Source organism: Rhinatrema bivittatum, chromosome 2 (genome assembly GCF_901001135.1).
Source record: "Rhinatrema bivittatum chromosome 2, aRhiBiv1.1, whole genome shotgun sequence".
NCBI classification, from domain to species: domain Eukaryota; kingdom Metazoa; phylum Chordata; class Amphibia; order Gymnophiona; family Rhinatrematidae; genus Rhinatrema; species Rhinatrema bivittatum.
The window spans coordinates 35,202,006-35,229,874 of NC_042616.1; the positions used below are offsets into that span (position 1 = coordinate 35,202,006).

General features: G+C 47.8%; 1 protein-coding gene across 1 annotated transcript; it reads left to right on the forward strand.

Annotated features, from left to right (window-relative positions):
* The first annotated feature begins 3,477 nt into the window (after nt 1-3,477).
* LOC115083801 (oocyte zinc finger protein XlCOF6-like) lies at nt 3,478-26,805 on the forward strand. The gene is made up of 4 exons (XM_029587826.1): nt 3,478-3,698; nt 8,780-8,906; nt 11,807-11,926; nt 23,555-26,805. The coding sequence occupies exons 1-4, from the start codon at nt 3,675-3,677 to the stop codon at nt 25,678-25,680; spliced, it is 2,397 nt and encodes a 798-aa protein (XP_029443686.1). The 5' UTR covers nt 3,478-3,674; the 3' UTR covers nt 25,681-26,805.
* Nucleotides 26,806-27,869: the final 1,064 nt, after the last annotated feature.

The following is a 27,869-nucleotide window of genomic DNA, read 5'->3' on the forward strand; positions in this document are numbered from 1 at the left end:
CGCTTTCTCACATACCCGGCCACACACACATTCTCCTGCTCTCTCAGAAACTGACACACGCTCACATTCTCTCAGTCACACATACACACACACGTTCTGAGACACACTCACGCACTGACGCACTTTCTCAGATACCCGGCCATCCACACACATTCTCTCAGTCACACATACACACACACATTCTGAGACACACTCAGGCACTGACGTGCTTTCTCAGATACCCAGCCATCCACACACATTCTCCTGCTCTCTCAGAAACTGACACACGCTCACATTCTCTAAGTCACACACACACACGTTCTGAGACACACTCAGGCACTGACGCGCTTTCTCACATACCCGGCCACACACACATTCTCCTGCTCTCTCAGAATCTGACACACGTTCACATTCTCTCAGTCACACACATACACACACGTTCTGAGACACACTTAGGCACTGATGCGCTTTCTCAGATACCTGGCCATCCACACACATTCTCCTGCTCTCTCAGAAACTGACACACGCTCACATTCTCTCAGTCACACATACACACACACGTTCTGAGACACACTCAGGCACTGACGCACTTTCTCAGATACCCGGCCATCCACACACATTCTCTCAGTCACACATACACACACACATTCTGAGACACACTCAGGCACTGACGTGCTTTCTCAGATACCCAGCCATCCACACACATTCTCCTGCTCTCTCAGAAACTGACACACGCTCACATTCTCTAAGTCACACACACACATTCTGAGACACACTCGGGTACTGACGGGCTTTCTCAGATACCCGGCCATCCACACACATTCTCCTGCTCTCTCAGAAACTGACACACGCTCACATTCTCTCAGTCACACACACACATTCTGAGACACACTCGGGTACTGACGCGCTTTCTCACATACCCGGCCACACACACATTCTCCTGCTCTCTCAGAAACTGACACACGCTCACATTCTCTCAGTCATACATACACACACACGTTCTGAGACACACTCAGGCACTGACGCACTTTCTCAGATACCCGGCCATCCACACACATTCTCTCAGTCACACATACACACAAACATTCTGAGACACACTCAGGCACTGACGTGCTTTCTCAGATACCCAGCCATCCACACACATTCTCCTGCTCTCTCAGAAACTGACACACGCTCACATTCTCTAAGTCACACACACACACGTTCTGAGACACACTCAGGCACTGACGCGCTTTCTCACATACCCGGCCACACACACATTCTCCTGCTCTCTCAGAATCTGACACACGTTCACATTCTCTCAGTCACACACATACACACACGTTCTGAGACACACTTAGGCACTGATGCGCTTTCTCAGATACCTGGCCATCCACACACATTCTCCTGCTCTCTCAGAAACTGATACACGCTCACATTCTCTCAGTCACACACAAACTCGGGCACTGACACGCTTTCTCACATACCCGGCCATCCACACACAATCTCTCTCTTCCCGGACTGGCTAACCAAGGGCACTAGGGCAAAGTTCCTGCAATTACTGCCAGCCTGTAGCAGCCACCTTTACACTTCCGCCTCCCTCTTCAGGACATTCATTGTGTTCACGACCCCACTGCAATGCCCTTCTGTGAAATCAGATACAAAAAAATGGCAATTGTATATAAAATATATCAGGTACTCTAACACAACATATCATATAGTGACATATAGATTCATTAATAAAAATCTTTATTATTGTATACAAAACATTTTGTCAAGAAAATTTTTTTCAAGTAAACATCAAATTTCTTTGCAGTATTGGATACAAAGGGTAAATAACAAATATCCACCATAAAAACTCATCCATACACACAATCACACTATTAAAAAAAGATCTTTAAGAAAATCCATATTACAATACAGTTGTTCTACTCTCTCTTTACAATATTGTATATCCACCGTGATTTCACTCCACAAATTTAAACTTCCATTGTATATCCTCCATAGTTTTGCTCCACAAATTCATACTCTCAACATGTTTTGCCGTACAGTCGGCTTCTTCAGGGGTGCCTAGCACCCAGATCTTCCAGAAAAATTTCTCCTTTGAATCACCCAAATGTATCCACACTCAATTTCCACGGTATCTTACTCTTGCCGCTTGCAAACAAAACTAAGCGTATTGTCTTCCCGGTTTTACCTTTACCTCTTTTATATTCATCAAAGCGCTCGCCCCAACACTCCTGACTTTTAGGGAGTCCACATTTTTAACGTATTTGTCATTGACTTCCTTACATCAATGAACACTCAAAGGGGGGCAGAGTTTCCCTGGGCTGAATCACGAGAGGGCACCACCACATGTCCACCCCAGCAGAACCGGGGTACTCAAAAAAAGAGGCTGAGCCGATGCAAAGAGCTTGCCCCGACAATCATCAGGTGGTGGCGGCTCCACACAAAAACCATAAGAAAATTGAAGGTAAGGCAGAATAGCAGACCACAGCCTCTAGCATGCCACCATCTTGACCCTGAAACACCCTTTTTGGAGCAGAAAATTTAGCACCAGCCCCAGAGCTGGCGTAAAGTCATGCTTTGAGTCAAAAGTGCATGAAAAAAAAACAAAAACACTGCTCTTTTTGGTTCCTTCTACTTAGTATCTTTGGGGTACTAAGATCTACCGCTTGTGGCGAAGAAAATGAAAGGAAAATTGAATGCGTTGATAAAAAAAAATTCTGGGCACACCTCGTACACACAATATACACGCTCCAGGGCAATGCTATTTTGGTGTATATTGTGCATGTAAATCAACTGCGGTGCGAGGAATAGATGCTCGTATTAAGCGCACAGCCACAGCTCCTGGTTGCCCGATGTTTTTGAGCGCTAGGAACGCTCAATTTCTCCCTGGCTCGTCCTTTTTAGTCCAGGCACCTCATTATAATACAGCATCGGGCACCCAGAACAGATGGATGTGTGTGCATTGAAAAAAAATGGGCGCGCGTTTTTATGTGCATGATATTGCATCGTCCTGAGAATGAGTAAAAGATGGTATTTGTCACCACAGGGACAAAGTCTCTGTAAAGTTTGAGAGGTTTTCTATGCTTGCTGGGCTAGGTCAAGGGGAAGCTGCAGCTTGGAAATAAGGTGTGGGGTTGTTTTTTTTTTTCAGGTCAGTGTGGAGGAAAGAAAATATCTGCTGAAAATCTCAAAAATTGCTGCATCTTGGTAGCTCTGCCGAGAAGTCCCTGGCCCTACCCTGCTTGGCTCTTCTGATGTTTCTTAATAATAATAATGAAAAAAGTATTATTCTACGAAGATCATCTCCATGTGATCTCTGAGAAGAGGGAACTCCCACACACAACCAGACCTGCTACTGCGACTTAATAACATCCCCTGTGCTATCTTCAGTCCGTGCACACTCAGGGCAAAGCTCTTCTGCCTGCCTCGAGTGTGATCTCATCGCTCCATGCTCGCAGTGTAAATCTCCCCTCCCCCGGTGTGATGTCATCAGTCTGTGCCCAGCAAGCGGGGAAGCTGCTCTGCGCATGTGCAGCTGCTGAGCGTCACATGTCGGGAGGCGGAGCTTCGATTCTTATCCCCGAGCTCTGCGGCTCCGACTCATTCAGCTTTACTCTCGCCCTGTGAGAGCAAGAGGCAAACCCTCAGCTCGAGAAAGAGCCCCCAATTCATTTCTAATCCTGAAAGCAGCAACAGCAGAGAGGAGAATGCCTGCAGGAGCTTCTGCTCAGGTAGGAGATTACCCCCAGCTTCCTGCCCTTTCTGTATAAACACTAAAGACTCTGATTTAAAAAAAAAAGCATTTACACGCATGAAACTGGATTTTACTCAAGTAAATGCACTTCTGAAAATTGCTACATCGTATGCCATTGAATTGTGCATAGGACTTGCATAAATTTGAGTAATTGGCTTCTGAAAATTGCTGCAGTAGTATTTTACGTTTCCATACGTAAGTTCTTTGAAAATTACCTCCTAAAAAAAACCCAAGAAAATGCCAAGCTGGGTCTGAGCAATGCTGCATCGAGCTCAGCATCCTCTCTCTAATAGTGACCAGACCAGGTCACTTGGATGTATCCTTCAAATCCCATAATGAAAGGAGTAAGAGAAGGAGAAACCAGAGTCTGTCTATGTGGCCAAAAATTATTTATGGATCTGTCCTTTCTCTCCCATTTCTTTGATCCAGTCTTCACCTTTATTCTCCCAACCAGCCAGTCTCTCCTTTCTCCTCATTTTTACTTCATGCCGTGTAGCCTTCTTTTCATTTTCTTTTTCAGCTCACCCTGTAATTTCTCCCTGCTTTACTAGCTATTGAAGTCAATCTCCTGCTCCTACCACTTCAGCCAAAACCATGTGGCTTTGTTTAGTGTAAGTCACTGTGCCAGAAGTAGCTGGCAAGGTCAGGCAGGAGAGACTGGCTTATCAAGGACCAGCTGCAGAAGTGGTGGTGGAAGCTGGACGGTGGAGGTGGCTATGTAGGACAAGAGACTGACAGCAGCAGGGAGGAAGAGTATCTGCAGTAGTGGATAGGAGATAGTGGGATCAGTGACATGGCTGGAAAAAGTCATTCCCTGTATGTACCAGGATCAGTCCAGACCGCTGGGTTATGCCTCCCAGCAGATGGAGTCAGAGAAAAAAGCTGAACGGCACCCCCAGATAACCCGATGTACCACCTGTGATCTTTCAGCATTTCTCTGACTCCAGCAGATGAAGGATGGCATAACCTGTGGTCCTGATCCTTTGCAAAATTCTTTATTTGATTACTTTTTTTTTTAATATATACCGACATTCGATCTGAGACATCACATCTGTTTACATTCAGGTACTGTAGGTATTTCCGTAACCCCAGGGGGTTTACAATCTAAGTTTTGTACCTGAGGCAATGGAGGGTAAAGTGACTTGCTCAAGGTCACAAGGAGCGACAGCAGGACTCGAACCCCGGTCTCCTGGTTCATAGCCCGCTGCTCTAACCCCACTAGGCTATTCCTCCTCCCCTAAGAGGTTCTTCTAACATTAGTGCCTTTGGCTAGATCAACTTGTAAGTAGCAAACTATAGAAAAAAACCAAGGGAAAGAGTACAGATTACTTGCTAACAGCAGGCAAGGCTGGGTTTCTGCCCTACATCCTTAATACCCGGAGAATCTTTACACAGCCCGGTGAGTTGGGGGGATTTACCAGTGGGCCTGTCCCTCCCCCCATACAGGTCCAGAGATGTCTTAATTCCTCTGGTGGGAGCTACTACCTGTAGATTAAGCCCAGGGATGTTCATTCCCCTGGTTGAGTGGCTCCGGAAAAAGGAAAAGGGAAACTTTTCAGAACTGAGCTAGCCTGCTGAGATCTCCCGGGGCTCCGGAGGGGGTGAATTTATTCACTCAGCTGATTTTTATTTACTGATTAGCCTACCATGCTGCGGGGATCGCGGTGTGCAGCTTGTGGAGAGCCGGCAGCGGGGCTCTCCCACGAAGGCCTCTGCTCCCGCTGTAGCCCCGGGGGCGAAGGTCCTTCGCAGCTGCCGATTGCAGGGAACTACTACAGACGGCCGTCTTCACTCCAAGTGCCGATACCTCAAATATCCGCTTGAGGAGAACTTCCAGCTTCCTATCCTGGAGATCCTTGAGAGCTGCACCTCCCGTCACCAGAATCGTTGTGCGCTTGGCGATGGCTGACACGGCCGCGTCCACCTTAGAAGATCCAAGGACTCATCCAAGAGTGGGTAAAGTTTTTCCATGGCCCTACTAACCCGTAAAGTGGCTTCAGGCACATCCCATTCCCGGATCATAAGCTGTAAAAGCATCGGGTGGAAAGGAAAGGTTCCTGAATATCCAGTTCTGCTAGCACATGAGGAATCAAAGGGTCTAGCTCCTCCCTGCAAAATAATTGGAACACCCGCGGATCATCTCCCTCCACCGGAGCGGAATTGTCAACATCATCACGTTGTTTATGTTTTTTGGTTGTATTATCCGCACCCCTGTTTTCTGTAAACCGACATGATGTGAACGAGTTCATGAATGCCGGTATAAAAAAACCTTAAATAAATAAATAAATAAATAACATCATTGCTCGCATCCATCGGGGAGGGGTCCGGGAACGCAGGCTCCGGAGGAGTGGAAGGCGTCAGAACCTCCTCGCCAGGGACAGGACGGGGAAGCCGGGTCCTAGAATCCCCTTGACCCTCGCGATCAGCACAAGGTCAGTGGACAGCTCAGGAGTCCACGTGGTCCATAAATCGGTTGGAGACAAGGGCAGTTTGTCTAGTGCTGCACCGTTTTCTCCCGCTAGTCCAGCATCGTTCGGTAAGGATCCTATCCGACAATGCGACAACCGTGGCTTCCATAAATCGTCAAGGGGGTACAAAGAGTCGGCCGGTGGCCGCCGAGGCAGACAAGTTGGTCTGGGCAGAACGCAATCTGACCCGGTTGGCGGCATCCCACATAGCCGGAGTGGACAACGTCCAGGCAGATTTTCTCGGTCGGCAAAAGCTAAATCCCGGCAAATGGGAACTGTCCGAGGAGGCGATGCGGCTCTTGACTCACCAGTGGGGAGTCTCCCGGCTGGATTTGATGGTGACTCAGCTGAACGCGAAGGCGGCTCATTTCTTCAGTCGCAGAAGGGAGCGGAAGGGGTGGATGCCCTGGTCCTTTCATGGCCTCATGACGCACTCCTCTATGTGTTTCCTCCTTGGCCATTGGTGGGGAAGATCTTAAGGCAAATAGTCCCACCGGGGGCCGGTTATCCTCGTAGCTCTGGAATGGCCGCGGAGACCGTGGTTCGCAGACCTGATCAACTTGGTGGTAGACGGTCCCTTGCATCTTGGTCACCTACCGAATTTGCTCTGACGGTCCAGTATTTTTCGATCAGGCGGCTCGCTTTTGTCTAGCAGCTTGGCTTATGAGAGGAGACAATTGAAAAAGAAGGGTTATCCGGATGCGGTTATTACCACTCTACTACGCACACGAAAGAACTCTACTTCTCTCACCTACGTTCGGGTGTGGAAGGTTTTTGATTCCTGGTGCAGCGGGTTGAAGGTGTCACCGTTCCAGGCCACTGTTGTGCACATTTTCGCGTTCTTGCAGGAAGGCTTAAAGAAAGGGCTGGCGTATAGCTCGCTCAGGGTTCAGGTAGCGGCGTTAGGCTGTTTAAGAGGTAAGGTTGACGGTACATCCATTGCAGGACATCTGTATGTGGCGCGTTTTTTGAAGGGAGCTAAACATTTACACCTGCCGGTGCGTGCAGTGTGTCCTTCGTGGAGTTTGAATTTGGTTATCCATGGGTTCTGCGGTCCTCCCTTTTGAGCCTATCAAGCAGGCTACATTGAAAGATTTAACACTCAAGGCGGTGTTCCTCGTGGCTACCTGTTCGGCCAGGCAAATATCGGAGATTCAAGCATTGTCCTGCAGAGAGCCGTTCTTGCGAATCTCGGATTCTGGGGTTTCGCTTAGGACAGTGCCTTCTTTTCTGCCGAAGGTGGTATCGACGTTTCACATAAATCAGTCAGTTGAGTTACTGGCTTTTCCTGATTTGGATAGGAATTCTCCGGCTCAGGATTTGAGGAGACTGGACGTCCGCAGGATACTGCTGCGGTACTTGGAAGTGACTAATGCCTTTCGATTGTCAGATCATCTTTTTGTCTTATGGATCGGTCCTAAGAGAGGATGTAAGGCTTCCAAGACTACTATTGCCCGATGGTTGAAGGACGCTATTGCTTCGGCATACATATGTCACGGGCGGCAAGTGCCAGCTGGTCTTCAGGCTCATTCAATCAGATCTCAAGCAGCATCTTGGGCAGAGAGCCAATGTGTTACACCACAGGGCAGCTACGTGGAAATCTTTGCACACGTGTGCTAAGCATTACCGTTTGGACGTCCAGGCTCTGGATGTTGATTCTTTTGGCAGCAGTGTGCTTCGAACGGGACTCTCCGGGTCCCACCCCATTTAGGACAGTTTGAGTGCATCCCAGTGGTCTGGACTGATCCGGGTATGTACAGGGAAAGGAAAATTGGTTCTTACCTGCTAATTTTCGTTCCTGTAGTACCAAGGATCATCCCAGATGCCCGCCCAGGGGTATAGTGTTCAGGAGAGTCCGCTCGGTTGGTTTTGTTTTCTCTCTGCAGGTTTTAGACAATTCTGAAGAATTTTCAAGCAAGCCTATTCATGGAAGCATCTCAGTACGTACTCTTGTCCTCTACATAGTTTTCACAGGTTATTGTTCAGCTAAATTCTCTTGATCTAGTCATTGGTTGCTTAAATTTACTTCATTCTGCTTTGATATTGATTATACTGAAGGATCGCAGGTGGTACACCTTCAGCTTTTCTCTCTGACTCCACCTGCTAGAAGGGAGGCATAACCCAGCAGTCTGGACTGATCCTTGGTTCTACAGGAACGTAAGAACCAATTTTCCTTTACGGACAGACATTGGATGTAGTGGGGTGGAGGAGGGGGGTTAGGAAAAGATTGTTGGAAATGTCATTTTGGTAGTAAGCAGGCAAGAGAATGAGGTGGCAGCCCTGTGAACAGCTCCCATGCAAACAGGGAACTGGAAGCCACCAAACAGAAGGGCAACAGGATCAATGAGTATAGAATTTATTTTTAGGAAACGCTTTCAGTTTTATTGTGGAAATGGGGCTGGGGATTCTGACGAGTATACCTGCTCACATGTTATCATATTATGCTTTGATTATCCTTTAATTACTAAGTTAGTGGTTAAAGAAAGAGAGGCCTTCACAATGACAGGTATTAAAAATTACAATCCTTCCCCGGCACTGGGAGGTCTCCTGATGCAGAAGGTGCTGAGTGTGTTTCTGGTTTGTGTTTCAGGACCCAGTAACCTTTGAGGACGTCGCTGTCTATTTCTCCCAGGAGGAGTGGAAGGGTTTAGAAGAATGGCAGAAGGAGCTTTACAAGGAGGTGATGAAGGAGAATTATCAGACTCTCGGCTCACTTGGTAAGGAGGGAATTTTGTTTTAAGAAATTCATGTTCATTGCTCCAGGTTGACACTACAGTAGTAGTGGATTCAGGATCCATCAGTGCAAGGTTCCAGAAGGAGCCCTTGTGGATGCCCCCAACCTTTCCAGTCCAGGAACACCACTGCAATGAGAAGACTAATATTTTGGGAGGGGTATTAAAACGGGGAGAAATTCCCGGTTAGTTGGGAATGAAGGCTCACGGTGCCAGTCCCAAAGCCGATTCTGATTGAATTGGAAATACAAAAATGCAGGAGAAAACTCCCAGGTCATAAAATATAAAAGTAAAATGTTTCTCAGTAGTAGTTTAGAAGAGAAAGGGGATGAGAATAAACGAGGGAGTGGGGGTGGGAGAGGAGAGTAACAGGATAGAAAGGGAAAGTATTTCTCAGTAATTGTAGTGAGGAAGAGGAGGGGATGGGGACAAATGAGGGAGAGGAGGTGGGAGAGGAGTGTAACAGGATAGAAAGGGAAAGTATTTCTTAGTAATTGTGGTGAGGGAGAGGAGGGGATGGGGATAAATGAGGGAGGGGAGGTGGGGGAGGAGTGTAACAGGATAGAAAGGGAAAGTATTTCTTAGTAATTGTAGTGAGGAGGGGATGGGGATAAATGAGGGAGGGGAGGTGGGAGAGGAGTGTAACAGGATAGAAAGGGAAAGTATTTCTTAGTAATTGTAGTGAGGAAGAAGAGGGGATGGGGATAAATGAGGGAGGGGAGGTGGGAGAGGAGTGTAACAGGATAGAAAGGGAAAGTATTTCTTAGTAATTGTAGTGAGGAAGAGGAGGGGATGGGGATAAATGAGGGAGGGGAGGTGGGAGAGGAGTGTAACAGGATAGAAAGGGAAATTATTTCTTAGTAATTGTAGTGAGGAAGATGAGGGGGATGGGGATAAATGAGGGAGAGGAGGTGGGAGAGGAGTGTAACAGGCTAGAGAGGGAAAGTATTTCTTAGTAATTGTAGTGAGGAAGAGGAGGGGGATGGGGATAAATGAGGGAGGGGAGGTGGGAGAGGAGTGTAACAGGATAGAAAGGGAAAGTATTTTCTTAGTAATTGTAGTGAGGAAGAGGAGGGGATGAAGATAAATGAGGGAGGGGAGGTGGGGGAGGAGTGTAACAGGATAGAAAGGGAAAGTATTTCTTAGTAATTATAGTGAGGGAAGATGTGGGGATGGAGATAAATGAGGGAGGGGAGGTGGGAGAGGAGTGTAACAGGATAGAAAGGGAAAGTATTTCTTAGTTGTTTACTCTTTCAAAAAAAAATAAAGACCAGGGAGACATAATGAAGTTACTGGATAATACATTTACAACTACTAAGGAAAAATATTTTTTTACTCTGTGCATAATTAAATTCTGGAATTTGTTGCCAGAGGATGTGTTGAAAGCTGCATTTAAAAAAGGTTTGGAGGAAAAGTCTATTAACCATTATGAAGGCAGAGTTGCAGAAATCCACTGCCTATCCCTGGGATAAGCCCCATCTACCCCTTGGGATCCTGCCAGGTACTTGTGACTTGGATTGGCCACTGTTGGACACAGGATACTGGGGTTAATGGAGCTTTGATGTGACTCAGCATGGCAAATCTTATCTTCTTATGTAATTTAGGGGTGGGCAACTCTGGTCCTGGAATGGCACAAACAGATCTGGGTTTCAGGATATGCACAATGAATATTCATGAGGGAGGTTTGCATGCTCTGCCTCCACTGGTATGCAAATATATCTCATGCATATTCATTGTGGATCTCCTGAAAACCAGATCTGTTTGTGGCGCTTCAGAACCGGAGCTGCCTACTCCTGTTTTATTTTATTTTTAAAAATGTTATAACCTGCTCTCTACAATTACAGTAAAAACATACATATTAAAACTAGACAGAGACATAACAAAAATATCTAAAACATAGCTATACGACTACAAGTTCAGACTTTTATATGTTATAACATACTTATCTTAACTTGCTAAATTAATTTTTGTACTTCATATATTTTGTATTTATATATAGTTTAAACATTATGATAAACAATATAAATGGTTTTCAATAAAAAATTGACTTTTTTGCATAGTCCAAGGTGAGAATCTTTATGCAAATTTGCCAAAGAATTACTGCAGAATCTTGAAAAATCTGCCCCAGGAGCCTGGGGGCTCTGGTAATTGTAACGAGGAGGTGGAGATAAAGTGGGCATTTGTGTTTGTAGAGTCGGAGACATAGATTTTATCTTTAGCATCTGTAGTAAACCCGCCCCTCTGTGGGCTGTGATCCTGGGGTAAGAATCGTGAGCTTTTGAGACCCCACAGATTCCTCCTTCAGGGGTTCCTGACCCCAGTAGGACTGCTGTGAGTTTGGAAGGCCATAATCTGCAGTCAGGGCACGCTCAGTTCATGTATGTGCACTGCACGGTATTTTGCGTGTTCTGAGAGGGACCTGGAGGAACATTTACTGTCTTTCTCCCTTTTTTGGAGATTGCAAGGTGTAAGTGTTCTTGTAATAGTTAGACAGCAACCTTTTGGCAGTTTTGGCCCATTTGGCCTCCCAGTAGCCTTCCATCTCACACTGCCTACTGTTACCCCCTGACCCTGCCTGACTCTGGTCTCCCTCACCTGCCCCCCTCAGTATCTGCCCCTAACCTGCTCAATCTCTGTCACTCTTGTGCTTTCTTCCACCTCTGATCAGCTCTCTCAGGCCTTCCCTGCCCTCTCAGTAAATACATATTTCCTCCTTTTTCCTCTGAGCCGCTCTCCTTCCACCTCTGTACCTGGAGCCTTTTTCTATAGAAATCTGGATGTCTATCAAACCCCTCTTTCCCTTCAGTACAAGTCGTTTCCAGAAAATTATCAACAATATTATGCTGAGTGACTGTGAGAAAGCTAATGCAGTGCTCTTACCCCAGGAACAGGCTCCCCGACCACCACCCCTGAGATTATCTCCCACATTGAACGAGGGGAAGAGCCGTACATCAGGGATGAGCCGGGATCAGAGGAAAGAGGAACTGGGAGAAGCAGCTGCTCAGGTGAGTGCAGGAATAAGAGGGAGCGGGGGATGTGGTTAGTGCAGTTAGTGTAGCTGGGTTCAAAAAAGGTTTGGATAAGTTCTTGGAGGAGAAGTCCCTTAATGGCTATTAATCAATTAGGGAATAGCCACTGCTATTAATTGCATCAGTAGCATGGGATCTTCTTGGTGTTTGGGTAATTGCCAGGTTCTTATGGCCTGGATCGACCCTTGGTCTGACCCAGCATGGCAATTTCTTATGTTCTCTCTATTACCGCATTGGATCAGTAACAGGTGGAAGGTGCACGGGGTTTAAGTTAGCAGTTTATTGTAATATTGAATTCAACAAATATAACAAACACGTGTGATATTACAAAATTAACCAATTGCCTAGGTAATATTTATAAAACCTGTTAAACTTCCAGCCTTGACATTGTCCAAACACCGGAGTCTCAGCATATGTTTTAATCATATCTCTGAAGAAATGTCTGAATCAAGTTCTGGAAATCGAGAATGCCTTGGTTATGTTTGTGACTCATCTAAGGCTCTGTGGGTCGCTAACACCTGAGGCTTCCGAACATGGTTTCCATCTAAACCCAAAATAATAATATGGTGGACCCACTGGGAATATCATCCCTCATCCTTAATGTACTTACCCCCCCCCCCCCCCAAATTTAAAACACAAAGTACATAGCGTGGGAAGAGTCCACCTCCCTCCATACAACCTATACATTTACTTCATGTACGTTGTTTGCCACAACCTTTCAAATCGCACTGACCTTCTATGCCCGATTGCTGTGAGTTGATTTAAGTAATAAACCTTACGCAGCCTCTGGACCACTTTTTGCATTGATGGTAATTGGGGTTTCTTTCCAAACGAACGCCGTCTGGGAGCCGTGATTGTTTGCTGTGCCCAAAAATGCCACTTCCTGATCCATATCTTGAAGGGTGTTCATTCAAAAAGAAAAAAAGGCAGGGTCCTTTGATACCTTTACTCCCGGGTGTCCGCAATCAGATCCGGCACCGTGTCCCAGAATAGGATTTACCTTTGGCCACTCCCACCACACCTGGGAAAAGGATCCCCTTCCATACCACGTCCTCGCCCGCAGAATTTGCTGGAACTGGGATAACATTGTGCCAACCTCACTGGCGGAAGGTACCATCCCTGCTGGACAATAGCAGCTGATGCGGAGCTCTTATCCCATAGCTTTTCTGCTAATCTCCTATTCAGGTCACTTCCCCGTTTCACCACGTGTGGAAGGAGGTTGGTCCGGGTCCTTGTTTAACAGGACGCAAAGCTTAGAAATTCCCCTTTAGTGTGATGTATTGGGCCTTCTCACAGTAACCCTCGAATAAGGATCTCCCTTTATATAGATCAGTCTTCACCTCTCTCCTGGATAAAAACTGACCCAGCTGTAAATAAAGATAAAAATCAGAAGAGTCCCAACTGCAAAGGGTGTTCCACTTCTGGAAAAGGCTTTCAACCATCCCAGGCATGGTCCAGTCTCGTCCATCTGCTGGCCACTGCTTTAGAGCAGCCTGGAATGAACTTAGAGTTGAAAAAGATAGGCGTGCTATAGAAATATTTGACCTTCCATTTATCCCGGACTTTCAATGTTAAGGTGACAGTGGGGGGCAGACTCCGACCCGAGGGAGGAAGCCAAACAAGCCCAGACCGAGCTGTCCCCTGCAGCATCGCCTGTTCCAAAGATACCCGTCTCCCAAATGCCAAGCAATCCCCGCACTCGCACAGTATCCTAATAACCAGGGGGCCCCCATCCCCCCCCTCTTGCTTTTGGTAGATACAAAACCCGTCGACTCGCCCGGGGTGGCCTTCGCCTCCCAATAAAATAGAATAGTTTCCGCTGCCAGAGGTTACTCCTATCTTCCGGGACTGGGATTGGAAGGCTTTGAAATAAATAACCCGGTTAGGATGTTCATGTTTACTGCTGTCATTCTCCCCAACCAAGAATAAAGGTGCTCTATCCCACGTCTGTGGGTCCCAGACCCCATCATAATTGGGATTGATACGATTATCTATCCTAGCTCCAATTTTCATCCCTAAATATTGAACGTCCGCTGCTACATTTTGAAAGGGAAAGGACTGCCTGCGAATTGTGACTGGTTCAGGAGGGAAGCGTAATGTTCAGAAATTCAGATTTCTCAGCGTGCAGTTGGTATCCTGAAATTTTACCCAAACTGATTAACTCCCGCATTAGAAAGGGCAGAGATTCCGCTGGATGGGCTCTCATACACAGGACATCATCCGCAGATGTGGAGAGCTTGTACTGAGTCACCCACCGCCAGCCCCCGGATTTCCTTAACCGAGCGGGTTTTAATACTGATGGTGATAGGGGCCACCCCTGTCTAGTACCTCTGCCTATAGAAAAGGCTTCCGAGTAGCCTCCTTTCACTTTAATGCAAGGCACTTGGGTTGGAATAAAGCTGCTTAATCCAGGTTGAGAAATTCCCTCCTAGGCCAAACCTCTCAAGCACGGCAAACAGTCCCAATGCACCAAATCAAATGCTTTTTCAGCATCGACCGTGAGAAGGCCCAGAGGGATTCTATATTCCTCAGCCCATCAAATGAGGTTATACCACTTTCCGTACATGGTCTGCTGCTAGCCTTCCTGGGATGAAACCAGTTTGGTCTAGGTGTATCAAGTGTCCCACTATTTGTCCCAACCCGCTTGGCTAACATTTTCACCAGGATCTTAAGGTCTAGATTCAACAGTGATATGGGCCTATATGAACCACAGAGAGTGGCATCTCTCCCTGGTTTCACTAGTACCGTGATTCCTGCTTTATTGGTTTCCGCTGCAATATTACCATTGCCCAGCAGATCATTACAGGCTGCAGCTAAGGGATTCACAGCTACCTGAGCTAATTGCTTATAGAAGCCTGCCAAGAAGCCGTCTAACCCCGACGATTTCCCCATCTTCAGTTCGCCGATCGCCTGCATGACCTCTAGTTCCGTTATCTCTCTATTGAGACTGTCCTGTTGCCTTAAAGTTGCTGTTGGCTTTTGCAGGTCACTTAAATACTCCATTATGTTAGGGATTGAGATGTCTGTCCTTTGCTGGTATAGGTCCTTATAAAACTGGGAGAACCTGGCCCTAATATCCTCATTCACCGAGACCATCTTATCACTCCTATCCTTAATTTTTTAAAATCTGATTGTTCATGGCTCTATATTTAAGAGACCTGACCAGCACCCTGCTGGCTTTGTCTCCCTCGATGTGCTCCTGACGCACTTTGTCTAGTTGGAAAGCGATAGACTGTGCATCCAGAGTATTCAGCTCCCTGCGAATCTGATCTTATTTCCTGCCCAAATCTTTATCTGGATTTCATTTATGTCGAATTTCCAGGTGTCCAATTTGGGAGAGAAGGGTCAAGGAAATCAGAGCTATCGACCTTGGCGTCACACCAGTGGACACCCCGCCATCAACGTCGGTGGGGCTGTCTGTGCTGTTGGTAGATAGGGGCGCCGGAGACCTGCCATCGTCAGTCTCCTCCAGGTCGAAGACGCCAGGTTCATCATCATCAACCTCGGCACCAGGAAAAGACTGATCTGAGCATCGAGGGAAGCCTAAGAAGCATTGGCACCAGTTCCCATCGATGCACGGTGCTGGTGTGGGGTTGCACAGGCTCATGCCATGATGCCCCCGATGCGACCCCGCGGCAAGGAGGACCAATCCTCTGTCAGTACCAGGGGTCCGTGATGGTCTCCATCGGTCCTGGTGCCAATCGCCAATCTGCCTCATGGGTCCGAGGAAGATCTGGCCTTTCCTCCTGCCTCCCAGTTGGTGTTGGCATTGGCAACGTTCATGGAGAAACTGGAGCATTGAGTCCAACTGGCGGTGGACCGGGCACTGCAGGGTATCGGGCCTGTGGCACTGACAGCACTGGAGCCGGTGCTGCCCATCCTACCACTACTGTAGAAGCTCAATATGCTCATCAGTGCATTACCGATCTAGATGGCACCAGTGCCCAGCAGGGAAACGAGGCCACCCCGACTGATATGATGGTTGTTGTCTGTTCCTCCTCCTCCTCCGAGGAAGCACCAAGGCCTATAGTCGTCCCCCATCAGGTTTTACGAAGGCTGAGGACCTCGGGCTCCATTCCCTGTTGCATATTGTGAGGATGACGGCCCCTACGATCCCTGGGGGGGTTGATCCTTTGGTGTCCTCCGGCGAGGACTTTGATGGTCTCCTGTCAGACCCTTCTCCTCAGAGGAGCGAAGGAAGTCCCTGCCTGAGGACTTGACCTTCATAGGGTTTGTGAGGGTGATGGCGGAGGCCATCCTATTTCAGCTTTTAATGAAGGAAGGGATGCTTGAGTCTTTTAGTTCATGGAGCCTCTTAAGGAGATCATGGCGGTCCCGGTACTCGAGATCCTTCAGGAACTGCTGCTGAGGATATGGGAACACCCCCTCACAGTGTCTCCCATTAATAAGAAGGCGGTCGGGGTCTACCTCATCCAGCTGGCTGCCAGATTCGATAAGCATCAGCTACCTCACCAATCTGTGGTGGTCGAATCCGCTCTCAAGAGAGCCAAGCCCTCTCGGACTCATTCCTTGGTGCCTGCAGGGAAGGACCACAGAGTGATGGGGCACTCTTGGGAGGAAGGTGTTCCAAGGCGCCATGCTTATTGCCTGCTTTGCTGCCTACCAGGTCTACACGAGCCAGTACTCACGGGACATCTGGAAGCAGGTGCACGATTTGGCTGAGCAGCTGCTTCAACAGCAGCCAAGACACCCTCATTTTGCTGGTATATAAGGGCCTGGAGTGTGGAAAACATGAAGTCAGAGCAACTTATGATGTTTTTGAGATGGCATCAAGAGTTTCTGCAATAAGAATTGGTGCCTGCAGAATGGCATGGCTGCGGGCCTTAGATCTCTGACCAGAGGTACAGGAACGACTCGCTGACGTGCCATGTACTGGAGAGAATCTCTTCGGAGACCGGGTGAGAAATGCAGACTAAGGACCACCATGACACCCTTCTACAGCTCTCCACCAGCACTCGGGACCTGTTCTCCTCCAGAAGGCCGTTGAGGCCCGGCTCAAGGAAGTACTTCTTCCACCAAAGGAAGTACTATCCTCTGCCCCCTCACTCCCGTTAGCAGCATCAGGGCTTCTGCAGCCGTCCCAAGTGTCAGCCGGCTCCTCGGTCAACTCCGGGGATGAGGTTTTGACTAGGCCGCAGGAAGTGTAAGCCAGTTACCCATCCCCAGGTCGATGAACCCTCTGGTCAGGGGCAGACTGCAGTTCTTCGCAAACCAGTGGTCCAATGTAACCTTAGACCACTGCGTTTTGTCCATCGTCTACCAGGGGTACCAATTGGATCTATTGGGTATCCCATCAAATTGCCTTCCATGCCCATATTGGGGGCATCAGGAAGTACTACTTATGGAGTTCTCCTCCCTCTTAATGGCCAGAGCAGTTGACCCGTACCACCAGGACAAAGATGGCAGGGATTCTACTCCCGGTACTTCCTGATTCCAAAGAGAACGGGAGGATTCCATCCCATCCTAGACCTAAGGGCCTTGAACAAGTTTTAAAAAAAAGAAAAGTTCAAGATGGTTTCTCTGGGCACCTTGATCCCACTCTATCAAAGAGGGGACTGGCTATGCTCCCTTGATGTAAAGAACGTATACACCTATAATCGAGATATTCCCAGGTCACAGGAAGTATCTCTGATATGTGGTAGGAAAACAGCACTTCCAGTACTAGGTGTTGGCGTTCGGGCTCCCACGTCTTCACAAAATGCCTGGCCATGGTGGCGGCGACCTCCGCAAACTGGGAGTACATATCTTCTGTATCTGGGCGATTGGCTGCTCAAGAGTACATCTCAGGCAGGGGCTGCCAGGTCCATGCGCTTGACCGTTTGGGTGTTAGAGTCACTAGGGTTTGTTCTCAACTACCCAAAGTCCCATCTCAGCCTGCCACCTCGATTGGACTTCATAGGAGTGCTGCTAGACACGGCTCAGGCCAAGGCCTTTCTGCCTCGCCAGAGAGCTGTCATCTTGGCCACCATTTTGGCAGAGGTTTCAACAAAGCCAGCAGGTGTCAGCCTGGCACATGTTGAGGCTATATGGCTGCAACCGCCCGTGTCACTCCCTTGGCACGCTTACACATGCACAGAGTTCAATGAACCCTGAGGTCACAGTGGCGCCAAGCCACTCAGAGCCTCCAGGATTGCATCTGAATCACCCCGTCTCTCCGGGACTCACTGTCCTGGTGACAGGCACTTTCCAATCTGGAACAGGGGATTTCCATTTGGAGTCTCCCTACTCAAATTGTGCTGACCCTGGATGCATCCACCCTGGGGTGGGGAGCTCACATGGATGAGCTAGGCCCCCAAGGACTGTGGTCTGCTCAGGAATGTTCTTGTCAAATCAACTTCCAGGTACACGCTATGGGCTTTCAGAGATCGGCTACCAACGAGCAGGTAGCCATGCGGAATGTCAACAAGCAGGGAGGCACGGGGTTGTACCTCCTTCGTCAAGAAGCGGTCCAGATCTGGTCGTGGGCCCTGTCCCACAGGATGGAGCTCAGGGCCATGTTCCTGGCCAGAATGGAGAATGTGGTGGCGGGACAGGCTGAGTGGAGCCTTCAGACTCCACGAGTGGTCCTTGGCCCAGGGGGTAGCGACTCGGATATTCCGCCTCTGGGGGAGTCTGGACGTAGATCTGTTTGCATCCCCCTGCAACAGGAAAGTGCCTCCGTTCTGCCATCTGTACAGGTCAGACAGCAAACCAGCCTCGTATGCCCTAGCCCAGCTTTGGGGTAAGGGTCTCCTGTACACATCCTCCAGTTCCCTTAGTGGCGAAGACTCGCTCCTGCGGGAGTTGTCCATCTGGAAGCCGATCAGTCTGGGGACTTCCCCAGATCTCATCACGCAAGATCACAGCGGGCTACGGCATCCCAACCCTCCAGGTCATGTCGCTCACAGCCTGGCTGTTGAGAGGTTAATTCTACAGCTGCCTGATCTTTCAGAGGATGTGTCTTGGGTCCTGGTGGCTTCTAGGAAGCCTTCCCCTAGAAAGTCCTATGGACTGAAGTGGAGGAGGTTTTCTGTGTGGTGTGAGCGGAAGGCCCTAGATCCGTTCTCCTGCCCCACACAATAACTGCTTGGTTACCTTCTACACCCGTTGGAGGCTGGCTTGCAAACCAACTCTGTCAGAATTGCATCTTAAAGCAATTGGCGATGCTATGCCCATCTCTGTACAGCCTACAGTTGTATGCTTTATGCGGGGCCTGCTTCAATTGAAGCCTTCCCTAAGGCTTCCCGTTATGTCTTGGGACCTCAGCGTGGTATCGGCTCAGCTGCTGAAAGCTCCTTTTGAGCTGCTCCGCACCTGTGACCGGAAGTACCTGACCTGGAAGGTCATATTTCTGGTGACGGTCACTTCAGCGCGTGGGCTCAGCGAATTCCAGGCCTTAGTGACTTAGCCACCTTTTACTAGTTTCTTTCATGACAGGGTGCTCTTGCATACGTACCCTAAGCTCCTGCCTAAGGTGGTGACGGATTTCCATCTTAACCAGTCAATTGTCCTGCCAATATTCTTTCCCAGGCCCCATTTGCACCAAGGCGAACGAGCACCGCACAGTTTAAACTTCAAGTGAACCTGAGCCTTTTACCTGGAGTGGACAGAAACCATAGACAGTGCACCCAACTTTTTGTTTCTTTTGATAGGAATAGATTGGGCGTTGCCGTTGCCAAACAGATAGTATCTGGCTGGCAGATTGCATCTCCTTCTGTTATGCCAAGGCAGGACTACATCTTGGGGGTTCATGTCAAGGCTTATTCTGTCAGAGCCACGGCATCGCTGGTGGCCCACTTGGCGAGCAGTTCCCGTGAAGGAGATCTGCAAAGCTGCGACGTGGAGTTCTCTCCACACATTCACATCTCACTACTGTCTGGATAGGGATGGCCAACGAAACAGTAGGTTCGGCCAGTCTGGGCTTCGGAAACTCTTTGAGGTTGAGAACCCAACTCTCCTGCCTAGGGCCCATTGTTTGGTTTCAGGCTGTCTCCCCCCTCTGTTGCCAACAGCACTGTTGTTGTTGTACCCGTTGGCACCTGGTTAGGTTCTGAAGGTCCCCCTTTTTGTGTTGGGGAGCAGCCTGTAGCTAGGAATTCACCCATGGGTGAGGACTCCCATCCTGCTTGTGCTCGGAGAAAGCAGGGTTGCTCACCTCTAACAGGTCGTCTCCAAGGACAGCAGGATATTAATCCTCACAGAACCCGCCCGCCGCCCACAGAGTTGGGTTTCTCCCTTTTGTTAATTTAAATCTGATTCTATGTTACAAGACTGGAAAGGGACTCCATGTGGTCGCATGCTATAGAGCATGCTGGGCATGCTCAGTGGGCCTAGTGAACTTTCTAGAAACTTTGACACAAGTTTTGCGCATCGGGGCTTCATCTGATGATGTGTGAGGACTGACATCCTGCTTTTCCTCGGAGAACACCTTTTACAAGTAAGGAAATCTGCTTTCTCTGTAGCTGCACCCACTGCAATGCACTATATCCCAGCCAGCAGATCCTCTTCCTAAGTCCCAGCCTCAACTCTGCCGGGGACAGGGAGGAAGCAGGACCTGCTCTGCAGCTGCACCCAGTGCCCTGCATCCTGCATCCCAGCCAGCAGATCCTCTTCCTAAGTCCCACCCTCACCCTGCATGAGGACAATGAGGAAGCAGGACCTGTTCTGCAGCTGCACTCACTGCACTGCATCCCAGCCAGCAGATCCCTCTTCCTAACTCCCACCCTCAACCCTGCAGGGGACAGGGAGGAAGCAAGACCTGCACTGCAGCTGCACCCACTGCACTGCATCCCAGCCAGCAGATCCCTCTTCCTAAATCCTACCCTCACCCTGCATGAGGACAATGAGGAAGCAGGACCTGTTCTGCAGCTGCACTCACTGCACTGCATCCCAGCCAGCAGATCCCTCTTCCTAACTCCCACCCTCAACCCTGCAGGGGACAGGGAGGAAGCAAGACCTGCACTGCAGCTGCACCCACTGCACTGCATCCCAGCCAGCAGATCCCTCTTCCTAACTCCCACCCTCAACCCTGCAGGGGACAGGGAGGAAGCAAGACCTGCACTGCAGCTGCACCCACTGCACTGCATCCTGCATCCCAGCCAGCAGATCCTCTTCCTAAGTCCCACCCTCAACCCTGCAGGAGGACAAGAAGGAAGCAAGGCCTGCACTGCAGCTGCATCCACTGCACTGCATCCTGGCCAGCAGATCCTCTTCCTAAATCCTACCCTCACCCTGCAGGAAGACAAGGAGGAAGCAAGGCCTGCACTGCAGCTGCATCCACTGCACTGCATCCCAGCCAGCAGATCCTTTTCCTCAGTCCCACCCTCACCCTGCAGGAGGACAAGGAGGAAGCAAGACCTGCTCTGCAGCTGCACTCACTGCACTGCATCCCAGCCAGCAGATCCTCTTCCTATGTCCCACCCTCACCCTGCAGGAGGACAAGGAGGAAGCAAGGCCTGCTCTGCAGCTGTACCCACTGCACTGCATCTTGCATCCCAGCCAGCAGATCCTCTTCCTAACTCCCACCCTCACCCTGCAGGAGGACAAGGAGGAAGCAAGGCCTGCACTGCAGCTGCATCCACTGCACTGCATCCCAGCCAGCAGATCCTCTTCCTAACTCCCACCCTCACCCTGCAGGAGGACAAGGAGGAAGCAAGGCCTGCACTGCAGCTGCATCCACTGCACTGCATCCTGCATCCCAGCCAGCAGATCCTCTTGCTAAGTCCCACCCTCAACCCTGCAGGAGGGCAAGGAGGAAGCAAGGCCTGCACTGCAGCTGCATCCACTGCACTGCATCCTGGCCAGCAGATCCTCTTCCTAAATCCTACCCTCACCCTGCAGGAGGACAAGGAGGAAGCAAGGCCTGCTCTGCAGCTGTACCCACTGCACTGCATCTTGCATCCCAGCCAGCAGATCCTCTTCCTAACTCCCACCCTCACCCTGCAGGAGGACAAGGAGGAAGCAAGGCCTGCACTGCAGCTGCATCCACTGCACTGCAGCTGCATCCACTGCACTGCATCCTGCATCCCAGCCAGCAGATCCTCTTCCTAAATCCTACCCTCACCCTGCAGGAGGACAAGGGGGAAGCAAGACCTGCACTGCAGCTGCACCCACTGCACTGCATCCCAGCCAGCAGATCCTCTTCCTAAATCCTACCCTCACCCTGCAGGAGGACAAGGGGAAGCAAGACCTGCACTGCAGCTGCATCCACTGCACTGCATCCTGCATCCCAGCCAGCAGATCCTCTTTCTAAGTCCCACCCTCAACCCTGCAGGAGGGCAAGGAGGAAGCAAGGCCTGCACTGCAGCTGCATCCACTGCACTGCATCCCAGCCAGCAGATCCTCTTCCTAACTCCCACCCTCACCCTGCAGGAGGACAAGGAGGAAGCAAGGCCTGCACTGCAGCTGCATCCACTGCACTGCATCCTGCATCCCAGCCAGCAGATCCTCTTGCTAAGTCCCACCCTCAACCCTGCAGGAGGGCAAGGAGGAAGCAAGGCCTGCACTGCAGCTGCAACCACTGCACTGCATCCTGCATCCCAGCCAGCAGATCCTCTTCCTAAATCCTACCCTCACCCTGCAGGAGGACAAGGAGGAAGCAAGGCCTGCACTGCAGCTGCATCCACTGCACTGCATCCTGATTCCCAGCCAGCAGATCCTCTTCCTATGTCCCACCCTCAACCCTGCAGGAGGACAAGGGGAAGCAAGACCTGCTCTGCAGCTGCACCCACTGCACTGCATCCTGCATCCCAGCCAGCAGATCCTCTTCCTATGTCCCACCCTCACCCTGCTCTGCATCACTTTTTTTTTTCCATTTAGGTCTTTTCAAGATTCAAAGTCTGGGAGGAAATCCGAATGTTAACAAGCCAGGGTGAGACTGAGTCAGCATCTGTCTGCTCTGCTCTCAGGTCCCTTCTCCTATACAGAATCCAGGAGGGAGATGGGTCCACCCGAGGGGCTTGGCAGTGGATCAAACAATGATGCAGTCTCATGTTGACTCTTAAACATTCATTTGTATCTGCTCCCCTTCAAGAGAACTCAACTGGGAAAAAAAAAACCAGTCCACATGGCAAGGCGTATTAATATTTTTAGTGTTGCTGTCTGGTAGGGAGGGGAAACAGAGAGAGAGATTTTTGTTCTATGACAAAATGATGGCTGGCTGGGAGTGGAAAAAGGTATACTTTTTAAAATAATGTTTGTTGTTGGGTGGAGGGAAAGAGAGAGAGAGCTTTAATTTTAATAAGAGCAAGTTATTTTTTAGAAAGCATTTTTCTTAAGTTTTCTAGTTAACTTCTTTAAATGACACAGACCAACTGCAGAGCTGACCCATGAGATTAAAAAAGGGGTGAGGGCGAGTATATATATCCCCCACTATCCCCTCCCCCTCCTATCAGTGCTGCAACAATTCTCCAGAATTTAAGGAAGGTAGCTAGCTGGTCCCTAGCATACAGAAAGTTGAGAAACATGGTCTAGTTCATCCCGGATTTCTGCAAGGAGGTGACGTGGCTGCTTTACACCCCTGTTCACTCAGGGAAAACCCTGACCACTGTCACTGTGATTCTCCCTCACATCAAGTAATGTCTGTCCTTTTATTTTCTTATCTAGAGATCGATGAGTCCAAGAGAAAACAAGAGGAGACGCATCCTGAGGATCCCACCAAACATCTGGAAGTGACTAAAACTATTTCAGGGGAAGAGGGAGAGGATACCTGCCCATGTTGTGACTGGGAGAGAAACAGCTGGGCTCAATGTAAACCAGAGGAGAGTCCAAGAAACCCAGCAGGAGACTCCACTGAGAATGTGACTGCCTGTGAGCAAAGTACTGATGATATCCCTCACACTACGGAGCAACAGGAAAAACAGACAATAGGAGAAGAGTATGTGTGTAATGATTGTGGGAACAGCTACATGGATCAGGGATCTCTAAAATCACACCAGAGACTGCATGGAGGAGAGAGACCATATACACGTACAGACTGTGGTAAGATCTTCTATCAGGAACAGCAGCTTACAGCGCACCAGAAATTCCACACTAACCAAGATAAATCATTCCCCTGTCCCAAAGGTGGAATAAAATTCTTTCAGAAAAAAAACCTGGAAAAACACCAGAAAACTCACATGGGAGAAAGACAATTTCAGTGTACTGAATGTGGGAAAATCTTCAGGCAGAAGAAATCTCTTACAAAGCACCTGAATAGTCACACTGGAGATGGACCCATTCTTGGCACAAAATGTGGGAAAAGCTTCAGGTTGAAACAATATCTTGCAAAACGCCTGAGAATGCTTAATGTGATGAGACCCTTTTCATGCAGTGACTATGAGAAAAGATTTACAAATAAAGCAACATCAAAAACTCACCAAAAGATTCATATACGAGAGAAACAATTGCCTTGTAATGAATGCAATAAAAATTTCATTTGTCCATTACAACTGAAAAATCACCAAAAGAATCACATGGGAGGAAAATCATTTAAACATAGTGAGTGTGATAAGAGCTTCATTGGTCAGTGTAAGCTGAAAAAGCATTTAAGGATCAATGTGGGAGACAAACGATTTGCCTGCAGTGAGTGTGATAAAAGCTTTCATTGGAAATCAACACTGAAAAAGCATCAAAGAATCCACACAGGAGAGAAAACATACAAATGTATGGAGTGTCATAAAAGCTTCAGCCAGAAATCTAGCTTGAAATTGCACCAACTAATCCACTTGGGAAAGAAACCATTTACATGTACCAAGTGTGATAAAAGCTTCAGGACGAAATATCATCTGAAAAGGCACCAACTAATCCACTTGGGTGAGAAACCATTTACATGTACCAAGTGTGATAAAAGCTTTGGGGCGAAATATCATCTGAAAAGGCACCAAATAATCCACTTGGGAGAGAAACCATTTACATGTACCAAGTGTGATAAAAGCTTCGGGACGAAATATCATCTGAAAACACACCAAATAAGCCATGAAGGAGAGAGACTATTTACTTGTACTGAATGCAATAAAAGCTACTGGAATAAATATCATCTGAAAGCACACCAAATCATCCATGAAGGAGAGAAACTATTTACATGTGCTGAGTGCAATAAAAGCTTCTGGAGTAAATATTGTCTAAAAACACACCAAACAATTCACACGGGAGAGAGACCATACACATGTTCTGAATGTGATAAAAGCTTTTGTAGGAGATCAGACTTCAAAAGGCACCAAACAATCCACACAGGAGAGAAACCATTTAAATGTACTGAGTGCGGTAATAGTTTTGGGGATAAATCAAATCTCAGAAAGCACAAAATAACCCATATTGTAGAGAGACCATTTAAATGTACAGATTGTGATAAAAGCTTCAAGCAGCAATCTCAACTGAAAAGACACCAAATAATTCACACAAGAGAGAAACCATTTACATGCACAGAGTGTGATGAACGCTTCCTTTGGCAATCAGAACTGAAAACACATCAAAGAGTTCACACAGGAGGGAAAACATTCACATGTACAGAGTGTCATAAAAGCTTTGGGTATATATCTAAACTGAAAATGCACCAAAGAATCCATACAGGAGAGAAACCATTTACATGTGCCAAGTGTGACAAAAACTTCAGGCAGAAATCTAATCTGAAAAAGCACCAATTAGTCCACACTGGAGAGAAACCATTTAAATGTCCAGAGTGTGATAAATGTTTTGGGCAGAAATATAATCTGAAAACGCACCAAAAAACCCACAGAGGAGAAAAACCATAAAACTGTACTCAGTGAGCAAAAGCTTCAGATGGTGATCTGACCTGAAAAAGCCTCAAAGGGTGTACAAGATAGAGAGATCATTCATTTGTAGTGAGTGTGATGGTGTGATAAAAGCTTCAGATGGAAATCAGACCTGATAAAACAGCAAAGAATCCACACTGATTTATAAATAAGGTTCATTCCTGTCAAGGTATGCACAGAGCAAACTCATTTGAAGAAACTGCCCTGAGTGAAAATATAAAGGAACTGGAGTAGGAAGGTGTATATAAATATTTAGGGGTGGAGGAAGGTGGAAAAATTTGGCATAAAGTAATAAGAGAGAAGATTAGTAAAGAGTACTATAGGAGACTGAAAAGTGCTTTAGCAGTATGGAATAAGATACAATCTGTTACTGCAGGATTTGCAAACTGATTATCATACAGCTTTGGAATAGCAGATTTGCCCCATAAATATCTTGAAAATTGGATCTAAAAACAAGAATGCTGCTCCATGCCCATCGGTAATCTATAAGAATCAGTGTATGCTAAGACAGTGTATGTAAACCGCCATCCCGGCGATAGTTATCTCTGTTATCTGTGAACCGGAGTGATATGTATATTATACAGGAACTTCCGGTATATAAAAACCAAAAATAAATAAATAAATAAGACTGTACATCTCTAGAGCTGAATGTGGTATGGGTCTTATTGAAATTGGTTACATACATAGAGCTACCATAGTAGGCCTTCAGGCAGACTTAATGGCATGACTGGTTCCAAACGTGCAAATAGTGCTGAAGATTGAAAGTGAGCAAGCATCATCGGTCTCGGTCCTTAAACGTAGATGATTGTTCTGGTGAATGGAGAGAATGACAGAATATCTACCAGCACATGAAGGGAAGGAAGGCACAGAATTAGCAAAATGAGAGAAAAAACCTCTTTTAAGGAATTAGACCCACAAAGAAGGAAAGAAAACTGGCAGAAGTACAAATCGAGTGGAGAAGTACAGAGAGCTGCTTCAGAAACCCCAAGTGGATCAACATAAGAACATAAGAAATTGCCATACTGGGTCAGACCAAGGTTTATTCAAGCCCAGCATCCTGTTTCCAACAGTGGCCAATCCAGGCCATAAGAATCTGGCAAGTACCCAAACACTAAGTCTATTCCATGTTCTAAGTCAATTTAATTAATAGCAGGTAATGGACTTCTCCTCCAAGAACTTATCCATTCCTTTTTTAACCGCTATACTAACTGCACTAACCACATCTTCTGGCAACAAATTCCAGAGTTTAATTGTGCGTTGAGTAAAAAAGAACTTCCTCCGATTAATTTTAAATGTGCCATATGCTAACTTCATGGAGTGCCCCCTAGTCTTTCTATTATCCGAAAGAGTAAATAACCGATTCACATCTACCCATTCTAGACCTCTCATGATTTTAAAGACCTCTATCATATCCCCCCTCAGCCGTCTCTTCTCCAAGCTGAGCAGCCCTAACCTCTTTAGTCTTTCCTCATAGGGGAGCTGTTCCATTCACTTTATCATTTTGGTTGCCCTTCTCTGTAACTTCTCCATCGCAACTATATCTTTTTTGAGATGCGGCGACCAGAATTGTACACAGTATTCAAGATGCTGTCTCACTCTGGAGCGATATAGAGGCATTATGACATTATTTTATTATGACAACAACATTTTTTTATGACAACAACTTCCGCCCCATCTCCAATCTGCCGTTTGTTGCCAAGATTATGGAAAAACTAGTCAATACCCAACTATCAGACTACCTGGAAGACCACAACATTCTCCACACAACGCAATATGGATTCCACAAATCACTAAGCACGGAAACCCTTCTCATCTCCCTCACAGATCATCTCATCATGGGGTTGGACACTGGACACTCCTTTCTGCTAGTACTTCTTGACATCTCGGCTGCATTTGACACTGTGAATCACTCCATTCTCCTCAAACGACTTTCAGACATCGGGATAACAGGAACAGCCTTCAAATGGTTCGACTCCTTCCTCAGTAATAGAGACTACAAAGTAAAAATCAATAACAAAGAGTTCCCACTCATCAATTCCACAAGAGGAGTACCTCAGGGCTCCTCCCTATCACCCACACTCTTCAATATTTACCTTCTTCCCCTCTGTCAGTTGCTTACGAATCTGAAACTCAAACACTATCTCCTTGCAGACGACGTACAAATCCTG

Bases quoted from the DNA above. Each gene is read 5' to 3' on its own strand.
- LOC115083801 (XM_029587826.1), top strand. From the start codon at position 3,675: ATGCCTGCAGGAGCTTCTGCTCAG. The intron at 3,699-8,779 runs GTAGGAGATTAC...TTTGTGTTTCAG, and splicing joins CTGCAGGAGCTTCTGCTCAG to GACCCAGTAACCTTTGAGGA. The intron at 11,927-23,554 runs GTGAGTGCAGGA...TTTCTTATCTAG, and splicing joins TGGGAGAAGCAGCTGCTCAG to AGATCGATGAGTCCAAGAGA.